Source organism: Chanos chanos, chromosome 5 (assembly GCF_902362185.1).
Source record: "Chanos chanos chromosome 5, fChaCha1.1, whole genome shotgun sequence".
In the NCBI taxonomy this organism is placed as follows: Eukaryota; Metazoa; Chordata; class Actinopteri; order Gonorynchiformes; family Chanidae; genus Chanos; species Chanos chanos.
Window position 1 is genome coordinate 1,740,204 of NC_044499.1, and position 12,405 is coordinate 1,752,608.

At 40.0% G+C, this 12,405-nt stretch overlaps 2 protein-coding genes across 2 annotated transcripts in view; both read right to left on the minus strand.

The window, feature by feature from the left end:
* pfkpb (phosphofructokinase, platelet b) overlaps positions 1-935 on the minus strand; it is a 26,261-nt gene extending 25,326 nt beyond the window's left edge. The window contains exon 1 of the mRNA XM_030773314.1: positions 851-935. Within this exon, the coding sequence (XP_030629174.1) occupies positions 851-935 (85 nt within the window). The remainder of the gene's footprint in view (positions 1-850) is intronic.
* A 6,028-nt stretch (positions 936-6,963) lies between these two features.
* LOC115811238 (NACHT, LRR and PYD domains-containing protein 3-like) overlaps positions 6,964-12,405 on the minus strand; it is a 36,129-nt gene continuing 30,687 nt past the window's right edge. Inside the window, exons 12-14 of the mRNA XM_030773358.1 lie at positions 9,441-9,599; positions 9,188-9,289; positions 6,964-7,084 (exon numbers count right to left, since the gene is read on the minus strand). Of these exons, the coding sequence (XP_030629218.1) occupies positions 6,964-7,084; positions 9,188-9,289; positions 9,441-9,599 (382 nt within the window). The remainder of the gene's footprint in view (positions 7,085-9,187; positions 9,290-9,440; positions 9,600-12,405) is intronic.

Consider the following 12,405-nt stretch of genomic DNA (forward strand, 5'->3'; position numbering starts at 1 on the left):
TCGGTTGGCAGAAAAATACTGAATGACAGTTCCGCACCATGATGTGAACGCCTCTCGAATCACGTTTGCGCTCAGGGATGCCGGTTGGGTTTTCCACTGGAGTGACGCATCGCGGCAGCCCGGGCGCTATTATTTGCCTCCCCTCACGTATACACGCAACGCGCGCACCCCCGCACACACACGCACGCGTCACGACACACGCTCCAGGCGAGCAGCACGAATACGAGATCAGGGCAGTGGCTTGTGAAAAAATGGTCAAGGACAAATAAAACGATCCCATAGTCAGGCATATTCAAGAGGCTTTAGTGAAATCCACAACACACAATTCCTTCATAGCTTATGACAGTTTAAAACGGACTTTGTTTGTCGAACACTTGACGCTCACGTGCGGTTACAGGTCTTGAGAGGGGAAAGAGGGAATTCTGCATTGCAGCCTTTTTCACTTTAACATTCAACAAATAATTATATATTTAAAACTTGAAATTGCACTGATTAAAAAACACAGTCAGCCATTCAATAATTGTTCATTCGGATGGCACGACATTTAAAGCTCATCTATACACAACTTACAGTGTAAGTAGTTGTGAAACTATATTAAATCTGTAAATAGTTTCTCATAATGTAAGGTAGTTTTTAGAGCTCTTTCTGACTCAGACATATTTCAGTAAGCGAGCGCACAAGTGCAGTAGCATCTGTTGCACGTATATATATATATATATATCAGTATTTCAAGCGGCTGCAGAAAGAAGGCGATACCGTTCTCAGGTTCCTGAGCGATCAGACTCGTAGAATACCTTTACACGGTGACTGATCAGCGGCGAAACTAATCCGTTTGTTGGCGGAAAATTACCTTGAGCATCTCCTCCGCTCGTCAGGACCCCGATACACTTCCCTGTTCCACGGAGATTCTCAAAAAATTTCTTATTGTCCGGCATAGCTCAAGCGACACGATGTTGGCCTACCAGGTTATTATACTTTGTGATTAATGTAGAGATATTCAGAAGGCGATAGTTTTTATTTCAGACGATCCTGCTTGATAAGGTCTACACTGCTTGAAGCCGCGGTCCAGCTTTCCGTCCCGCTGTTGAACGTGCGCTCGGCCGCCTCGCACAGATATGAAGAATTCATGTGAGACTGCAAACTCACGCCCTCTTGCGGGACTCACAGCGCTGTAAACCAACGGCTTGGATATCACATCTACTGTTGATTTGATTTTGACCAAGCACGGACCACGTCAGGATCACTATAGTGACGAACAATTTTTTGAAAATGAGAGAGGTCCACAGTATTTTCAGTTTGCACTAAATACCACAAGTGACATGAGTATTGGATCCTCATGAAGGATTTTTCTTTTTTTACCAGATTATCCTAAGTGTTGTCAGCTGGAAAGTCTTTGTTATTAAATGTCTAATGTTATATTTCAAAAAATTGATTTTTTTTCAGGGTCACTTGACTTTGTGTGTGTGTGTGTATGTGTGTGAGGGAGAGAGAGAGAGAGAGAGAGAGAAAGAGAGAGAACAAAGGACATAAACCCAGAGATTCCTGATCTTGCCTCTGTGTCCTCTGTGAGAAAAGGAGTGGTGTCAGGCTGTAAGTGTGTGTGTGTGTGTCTGTGTGTCTGTGTGTATGGGGGGGTGTTTGTGCATTAGGCAAAAGAACAGTAAAGAGGAGAGGGTGAGAGAGAGAGAGGGAGAGAGAGAGCGAGAGAGAGAGAGAGAGAGAGAGAGAGAGAGAGAGAGAGAGAGCGAGAGAGAAAGAATATGAGAGGAATAGAGAGATGATTAGAGTTGACGTCCATGCTGATGACATCCCTGGGTGACAGAACTTTTTCCGAGTGATCAACACTTTAATGTCAGGCTTGTTTTTTTCTCTCATGTGTCAAACTGAATCAAAGAGAGTTTCACAAATGCTGAGAGGGAGAGAACAAGACTAATAAACAAACATGTTTCAGAGAATCTAAGATAACTCACAGAGAATCTAAGATAACTCACAAAGAATTTAAAATAACTCACAGAGAATCTAAGATAACTCACAGAGAATCTAAGATAACTCACAAAGAATTTAAAATAACTCACAGAGAATCTAAGATAACTCACAGAGAATTTAAGATAATTCACAAAGAATTTAAGATAACTCACAGAGAATCTAAGATAACTCACAGAGAATCTAAGATAGCTTACAAAGAATCTCAGAGATAAACACTGTCATAGGGTTTTCATCAGGAATGCCATTAAGGGTGTATTTTTTTACACTGTACAGGGTTTTCATCAGGAATGCCATTAAGGGTGTATTTTTTTACACTGTACAGGGTTTTCATCAGGAATGCCATTAAGGGTGTATTTTTTTACACTTCACAGGGTTTTCATCAGGAATTCCATTAAGGGTCTATTCTTCAGTCTTTGCAGTGAGAGCACTACCTCTCTCTCTCCTCGGTTAGAGTGAATTATGACATCAGCTACATTTTCTCTCCACCCTCTTCTCACTGAACTGAGCTTGCATCCTTTAATAAAAAAAAAACTGTAATGAGCTGGTGAGGTCCTTTCTCTGTGTTTGTTAGAGATAAGAATGCTTTTGTGAGACAGTCATTCCAGACAGTAGTTCTAAATATAGCCTTGCCTTTAGGTCGGGCACTCACCAGGACGCCTAAAGCAACTCTGAGAATGCAGAGGTTAGCCTGGAACAGCACGTACACACACAGTGTAACCAGCAAACCTTACAAACACTAAACCTCCACTGTGTTCCCACCCCCAGCCAGCTACAACACTAAGTATGGAGCCTGTTTAAATCTCTACGCACATCTGTGTGTGTGTGTGCGCGCGCATGCGTCCGTGTATGCATGCAACATGGAAAATGTAACTGATGGACATTAAGCATGTTTGCCCTCTGGTGGATTTAATGTAGTACTGCATGCAAAATGAACTCGACTGATTGATACATGAAATGACTTGGCACAATTCAGAAATTCTTCCCTGACCATTTTGTTTGTGTGTGAAATACATGATAAACTGTAAGTGGAATGGGACAGAGAAAATTCTTCGGAAGGTTGTGAAAAAGGAAATGGCATTACTTGCCAATCCCTAGTGATGGGACACACACACTGCATTTAACCCATCCAACACATCGGTAGTGAACACACACACCAGACACAGGAGCAGTGGGCAGCATTCCTTACGCCCAGGGGGGCACTGGGTTTAAGTGCCTTGCCCAAGGGCAACCAGCCACGGATGTCGGTCCTGGGAATTGCACCGGCAACCCTACGGTCACAAGCCCAGTTCTCTACATTTTTTTTTTTTAATTGTGAATTTTTAGTAATGATTTTTAAAATGTATTTTTAGTAGTCAGACGCCCCTTTGACTGGAGAGGGAGCAGGCGTCACATGTGCTTAGTAACTGGAGGAGGAGCAGTCTAATTGGTCATGTTTTCTCTGTTTGTGATTAAAAGCAGCTGTTTCCTGACTCACACATGAAACTAAGGGAAGTCTGCCTTTATTTTATTTCAATAAGGATTAGCGATGTGGATTAAACTTAAAATATTTAAATCAGTACCATTGGAGATGACTAAGTATTTAAATGTTTCATATTTGAATGAAATTCACTATTATTCACAGCTGATGAACAGAGTGTGATGTTCCTTCTCTCTCCTGTTTGACTGAACCTTCCAGAGAATATTTATTTTTGTTTAAATTAAACATTGGAGCAGGTTCACGATGGACTGGCTCCTAATGGGTACCATACCGTCATTCCACATCAAGCCCCAAGCAATGGGCACCGTAAGGCCCCAGGCTAAACTGAGAGGCACATTCACATGGTCTGGGACCCAAAACATAAGGCATGCATGTCCCATCAGTGGTCCCCCCTGCGGGTAAATGCCTTCCCTTCCTTGCGCGAGCCTTGGGAAAGGCAGGAGCTACGAGTGCGGCCTCTATCCAACGACCACAACCATTAGTCATCTTTTTTCGGAAACTGCAAGCAAGTTGGTGCCAACTCTGCTGTCCTTTGGATCACACTGACAATGCTAAGATGGTGACTCTGATAACCGGGCAGGGTCTCCACACACCTTTTCCCCTGACTTGTGCCCTGGAGAGGTTGCTCCAGTGCTGCAGACCACTGACAGAACAACACAGGAGGCAGTGGTCTTGAGTCTACTCTCCCCTCACCTCTCAAACTCCACAGATTAACACTGACATTCCACAGATTAACACGGACATTCCACAGATTAACACTGACATTCCACAGATTAACACTGACATTCCACAGATCATTTGGTCTGATATCTAATCTCTTCAACACATTGTTTATATTCTTCAGACCAGGGTTTCCCAAAGTCTGGGTCGTGACCCACAGGTGGGATCACAGGAGATCTTATTTGGGTCGCTAAACAACTTTTTCCATAGTCTTTTAAGATTTCTATCTGCAGCACACCTTTGAGCCACATGAACTTGTTGGTTTTCTACTACAGTCAAGGTTTCCGCCATAATCCCGCCAGATTCTGCTGCCAGCCACAAGGAATGGACCCTTGGCTAATAAAAAAGGAAGACCCACCTAAAGACCAGACTACGGCTGACGTTAGGCGAGACTTCCGCCGATGTGGGAGGCCAGCATGAGGATGGACGTATGGAAGGTTAGCGTACGTTCTGTTTGCTTTACTGGCACACGGCACAAAGCCGCAAAGCGTCCCATCTTTTCACAAGTGTGACATTCAGCATTCCTCGCGGACATCTGTCTCCTTTTGCGTGCGGTTTTCCGCGTCTGTAACGTTTCTCTCCTTTTCTTTTCCAGGGCTGTGCTGGTTTCCCGTCGCTGCTGTTCCGCTGAGCATGGCTGTGCTCTGGCTGTGCTGCATGCCGCACACGCTTGGCAACTTCACTGAGCCGTGTGCAGCTGTTAGCATGTGCGCCTTGCTCCCTGACATGTCCCTTTACTTGGACTGCCACACGAACTCTACCGCTTTGTCAAGAGTTAAATCAGATATTAGTCGTAGCTTTTCAGACAGTTCTTTATTTAGTTCGCCAATACATTTTTAAAGTAACCCTCCAAACCCTAATAATGCATATTATCACATACAAAGTATGAACCATTACAACGGTGTGTCATAGTACTTTTGAGAATATTTGGAAAAAAAAGAGAAAAAAGAAAAAGAATAAAAAAAAAAATAGAAAAGGAATAAACAAAGGAAAAAGTTAACATTTTGTGTAAAACTGGTGAAAAGATACATAATAGAGTAAGAAATTCTATTTGGTTTTAAAACTGATTCAGTGAATAGTTGGGAATTAGTATTTCTAAATCTGAGATCAGTGGTTTGTGTTCATCCCTCACACAAACAGAGGTTTGTATTGGTGGTAAGAATTTAATCTAGTACCTTTATTCTTATGTTGAAGTTCTCCCTTTAAGATAAAATATTCTGGCTTGCCTGTACTCCTTAATATTATATGTCCAGATACACTAAATTGGCCCAAGATAATCACCATGAAGAGTATTTGAGTGAAATAGAAATGATATGAAGGTTGAAAAGAACCCAGGGCCCTGCCCATACTATGCACATTAGGGGGCGGGAACACAACACAGAACTGTACTCTACTGCAGTTCATTTATGTGAGAGCACTAACAATACAGACACAGAACTGTACTCTACTGCAGTTCATTTATGTGAGAACACTAACAATACAGACACAGAACTGTACTCTACTGCAGTTCATTTATGTGAGAACACTAACAATACAGACACAGAACTGTACTCTACTGCAGTTCATTTATGTGAGAACACTAACAATACAGACACAGAACTGTACTCTACTGCAGTTCATTTATGTGAGAACACTAACAATACAGACACAGAACTGTACTCTACTGCAGTTCATTTATGTGAGAACACTAACAATACAGAGACAGAAAGGAATGAAATGTGACCTCTAGGTCGACTGCATAAACGACAGAATAGAGAATGTACCAGACTCTATGTCATAATGTTGGCAGACAGACTCTGTTCTGTCCTCTCTACAATCTCTTTTGTAAATTGAAGGGGTGGTTAAACTCCCTTTGCCATCATCACTCAGATGACACTTAACTGGCTTCGCCTTCCTTTAATGACGATTGCAGACAGGTGAAACTAAATACAGAAACACAGTCATAATGATTATAAACACACTTAAATAAACAACATGAACAACCACTGCATCTTTGCCTGAAGTTGAGTAATACAAACGAACTGTAACTTAACTCGATTATTATATTATATGACAAATAACTTAGAATACACTTTGTAAAATATTATTATGTTATACATCAGATAATCCAGAAATACTGTACACTGCATACAATATCCAATAGATGTAAAACATACCAGCGATGCTAGTATTAAACTGGAATGTGACTGTTTGGAAATGAACTGTCTCGAACGCAGTAGATGAAGTTGACCTTTCTTGAGTTTACGTTGAGGTTCATTGATGACTTCATCATACTGCAACATTAATTACAAATGGAAACAATTGTAGCCCATTGCCACGGAAACAATTGTAGCTCATATGTGAGTAACTGAATACAGAAAACAACACAGACTCCATGAAAAGAATAACTATACACATTAGACAGAATACATATCTGATAGACATTTAAGATCACATCAGTTACAAAGCACATGACTAGACCTGAGGGAGGAGAAACTCTCCGGAGAGCTTTGTACTGCAGGTTTATTAGTGAAACCCTCAGTATTCACACACTGTTACTGTATGAGGATCACTGGGAGATCTGGCCTTAATTCAGTATTACAGCATCATGTTTATACATATTTATATCTCTATTCATCATATTAGACCAGGGAATGTTATATATGAATATGGGATCAATCTCTCTTGCTGGCCTGAGATTTAAAGATTTTTTTGGGGTCCAGATCTCAAATAGACTGGTCTTAGTATTCATGTGAAAGTAAACCCTTTTAGACCAGATCCAGTGGCTGAAGACCCTGATCTCAGTGGAGATCTAGGGCTTGATGCTGGTCTCCACAGAACGGAAGCTTCACTTTCTGGTTGCAGTCTTGTCCCCACTGTCTCAGTTCTGTGCACTGGTCAGTGGGTTTAGTGCATCTCAACCTTCATAAAAAACACAGAGACACAGAACACATTATCACTCTGCTCTTCACAAACCTCACATCCATCTACAGCTCTCCATAAACACAGAGACAAAAATAACAACTAAACACTACTGTAATACTCTAAGTCTACAGTATAACATTATACAGACCAAAGTCTATGTATAGTACTCCATTACAAATGCTCTCTAAGATGACAGTGCCTGTAATGTCTGTAACATTACTATTATCTCTAAGTATATGTCTCCTTATTAATGTCTGTATCATTATTATTATCTCTATGTATATGTCTCCTTATTAATGCCAGTATCATTACTATTATCTCTAAGTATATGTCTCCTTATTAATGTCTGCATCATTATTATTATCTCTATGTATATGTCTCCTTATTAATGTCAGTAATGTTACTATTATCTCTATGTATGTGTCTCCTTATTAATGTATGTAAAATTACTATTATCTCTATGTATCTGTCTCCTTATTAATGTCTGTATCATTATTTTTATCTCTATGTATCTGTCTCCTTATTAATGTCTGTATCATTACTATTATCTCTATGTATCTGTTTCCTTATAAATGTCTGTATCATTACTATTATCTCTATCTATCTGTTTCCTTATTAATGTCTGTATCATTACTATTATCTCTATGTATCTGTTTCCTTATTAATGCCTGTATCATTACTATTATCTCTATGTACATGTCTCCTTATTAATGTCTGTATCATTACTATTATCTCTATGTATCTGTTTCCTTATTAATGTCTGTATCATTACTATTATCTCTATGTATATGTCTCCTTATTAATGTCTGTATCATTACTATTATCTCTATGTATCTGTTTCCTTATTAATGTCTGTATCATTACTATTATCTCTATGTATCTGTTTCCTTATTAATGTCTGTATCATTACTATTACCTCTATGTATCTGTTTCCTTATAAATGTCTGTATCATTACTATTATCTCTATGTATCTGTTTCCTTATTAATGTCTGTATCATTACTATTATCTCTATGTATCTGTTTCCTTATTAATGTCTGTATCATTAATATTATCTCTATCAGTCAGATGGTATCAGTTCTATACAGAGTAGGGATGCACATGAAGTCAATTGTCTATTTGCTCAAAACAGTGAAGAAAAAGAGCGCTTTCAGAAAGCATAGAACGATGTCAAATACATGTGGAAATGTGTCTGATGAAACTTAACAGATAGACGTTCTTTTTCAAATGTATCAGGTTTAGCTGAGCATCTGTTAACGCAGAGGCTAACAGTTTATTAACTAGTGTCTGTGGACACAAGCCAGTCTTCCGTTCTGTAAAACAGGGGAAAACAAGTAACGCTCATCGTGATCTGAAAAGCTTGTGAGTTCCTTTAGCTTTGTGGAGGAAAAGTGTACTTAGTGTACTTAATTTGTATTCTTATCCTGAATAACTGTCTGTGGTAAATTGCTATATGTCCATCGGAGTATGTGCTCCATAGTTGTATTGGAACTGAAAGTAGAACACTAAAGGTAACAGTAAGTATTGAATAAGGACAGACGAACTGTACATTCTAAGCTAAGCGACTCCCTCTAAATTAGAAAAGGATTTAAGAGATAATATTTTAGGAACAAAGTAAATGAACCCAAGGTACTGCCCTCAGTAACCAGGGATCAAGAAAGCATTGCAGTTTAATATGAACTTTAGTTACAACTGCTTTGGTCAGATTTTATTAATCAAATTATTGATGATTTTACTGTGAAATTTTTGAGGGTTTTTGAGGACAGAGGTGAGGCTGCTAGTGCTAACAGCGTGGATACAAAATAAGATTTGTTTTGTAGTAGTTTCCTATTCCTCTTCAGTAAAAGGATCCTAAACTGCATTGACTCCTTTTACTAAATTAAATGTAAGTGACTGAGATAATGAGTGATATAAGTGTGTAATGGTATTCTGTGCACTGGATGGTTTTGGGACCAGCTGTGAATGTTCAGCCTTTGTATACTGTTTTTCATGTGGAGTATTTGGAAAACTGGATAAAAAAGAGAGACAGAGAGACAGAATAATCAAAAAGGAAAGTAATTTCACATGACACGGACAGTTATAAAAATGTACAGATACAAACCCTTCAACAGTCAGAGTGCAGTCTGGACGTATCTGAGAGTGCTGCAGTAACCTGAGTCCCTCCTCCAGCAAAAAACCTTCCTCATATTCAACAGCTTTAAAACTAAAATACAGAAAACAGACACACTGTTAATGAGCACTCAGGTACATCCAGACAATACACTCAGCCAGTATGACCAAATGTCTGATTACCAAAAACAGACTCACACAAATAACTGGAGAGAAGTGGTTTCATGGACAGGTGTTTCTCTTACCTGATGTTCTGTAGACTGGGGCAGGTCTGGATGAGGGAGAGGATTCTGGCAGCGTAGCTTTCAGTCAGTCTCCACACAGTCATATGGACCTCCTTCAGACCAGGCACAGAGTGCAGGAAAGACAGCAGACCATGGAACTGCTCATCAAACTCTGTGAAACTGTGTGGAAAAAAACTATTTGATAACTGAAACAAACATTTAAAAATCAATTCAGAAAAAATAGTGTGACCCTAACTATCCAATAAGTGACCTGTGGTTTGAACATGTCACTGCCTTTAAGGGTAGGAGAGCCCTGTTTGTAGGTACAAGCATACAGACAGCACCCTGTTGGGGTGATACACAAGTCTCCAAATATGACTGCAACATAATTCACAAAGTGGGACTCAAATAAATCACAACAAAACCCACGACTAACAACAAAACCCAACAAACTACTATTACTGAAATTATACTGATACTGATACTACCACTACTACTACTGCTAATACTACTACTACCACTACTACTGCTACTATTAATACTGTTGCTACTACTACTACTACTAATACTACTGCTACTACTACTGCTACTACTACTGCGACTGCTACTACTGCTACTACTACTGCTAATACTACTGCTACTATTAATACTGTTGCTACTACTACTACTACTACTACTACTACTACTGCTACTACTATTACTAATGTTGCTGCTGCTACTGCTATTGCTACAAGAGTAATGATCATGTCTGTGCAGTGTCTGAACAGTTGGAGCTCTTGTCCCAGAGCATCATGACTAGAATTCAAGCCCTGACCTTAGCCATGCTGATTAAGAGAATGATAATATATAGAACATTCTTAATGCTCCTCAGTGGTTCACTTAAAGATTACACGTGTCTAAACTAAAACACAGTTTAGAATTATGGTACACACAAACCCAGACTTCAGAGCTTGTCACAAGTTTTTAATAACAGAACACTCAACACTCAACAGTAAGTTTTCTAGATGGGAAAAGCAGTGGTGGCACCCTGCTGCCTTAGCCACTTTAAACTACACATCCCACCTCAAACTACACATCCCACAAGCCACCTCAAACTACACATCCCACAAGCCACTTTAAACTACACATCCCACAAGCCACCTCAAACTACACATCCCACAAGCCACCTTAAACTACACATCCCACCAGCCACCTCAAACTACACATCCCACAAGCCACCTCAAACTACACATCCCACAAGCCACTTTAAACTACACATCCCACAAGCCACCTCAAACTACACATCCCACAAGCCACTTTAAACTACACATCCCACAAGCCACCTCAAACTACACATCCCACAAGCCACTTTAAACTACACATCCCACAAGCCACCTCAAACTACACATCCCACAAGCCACTTTAAACTACACATCCCACAAGCCACCTCAAACTACACATCCCACAAGCCACCTTAAACTACACATCCCACCAGCCACCTCAAACTACACATCCCACAAGCCACCTCAAACTACACATCCCACAAGCCACTTTAAACTACACATCCTACAAGCCACCTCAAACTACACATCCCACAAGCCACTTTAAACTACACATCCTACAAGCCACCTCAAACTATACATCCCACAAGCCACACCTTAAAATGTACAAATAAATGAACACCTTTGGGTTACAGTAAAAAGGCCCCTCCCCCCCCCCCCCCCCCCCCCAAATCATGACGATGCAAACATAGCCAATCATGGACCCAAAAATGAGCTCATCGAGTAGTACCACTCATCTCTGTAAAAACTTTCAGTTGTGATAGAGATGTCAGCCCCAACTTCAGTGACTGGGAGAAGATTTAAACAGGCAGTGAATGAAAAGGAACTGCTACCACTGCATAAGCATACCGTTCTAAAGATGTATTAACAAATTACAGCAACCTATTCAAGCACCAAGGAAGCTCCACAGAGAATTACAAAGACCCTAAAAAACAACAAATGTTAGGAGTGCAAAATTATCTTATCTGTTGGACTTGCTTGACACACGTTTCTTAGGGCAGAACCTGCAATTACCACGGGGCCCACAATAACACAGAAACAGACACTGTAGCAGAAGTTACACTCTGATTAAAAAAGGATCGAAAACAGAACCATTCCAACATTAAAGTGCAAACAAAGCATCAATCTCCTTCAACATTCTGCAGTTTACTGTCATCATTTTATGTTGTGATTCTTCTGTTTTAGTTGTGTTGTTATGTGTACTCTGTTTCGGAGAATTCAGTTTTATCGACTTTTCTTTTCTCTCTTATTTCCACACTTGGTCTTTACTGTTTCTGAATATACAATTAAAATTCATTCAAAACCTTTGCCATGTCATACTGTTTCTCTCATATCAACTCTACAAACTCTTAAGAATGTATGACCTCAGTGATGTCTCGTTTGAGTTGTCAGTCAGGATAGGTGCCCTGAAATTCTAAACAGTAAACAGCCAACCAACTACTGCCACCTCATCAATCTTACCCACAGAGAGTTAAACATTTAGGTTGAGCCAGAGAGAGTGTGCATGTGTATGTATGTATGTATGTATGTGTGTGTTTGTGCTTGGGAGAAAAAAGTGAAATGTCAGAGAACATACTTTTGTCTGTAAGGTAGTATTCCGTAAATGATCTGGGAGAATCTGGCCCAGAATCTGGATATCTCTGAGTATAGACAGAATAGAGTGATTTCTGAGAGTGATGGTTTAGTCTGAGGACTAGAGTACGCTGAGGGTATTAATATCCTTCCGGCATTTTCATAATGCAACCTGAAATCCAGTCAGAAACACACAGTTACATTTATACATTTATATATTTACATTTATAGGCTGGTGATGTCATTCTGTACCCTCACCAAGTGAATTTTCCCATGTTTTATGCCCCCCCCAACACTGAGTCAGGCTCTATATTAAATGAGGATAAATGTGAAAGAGTGGTTAAAGGTATCACACCTCCATCTGTACCTCCCTC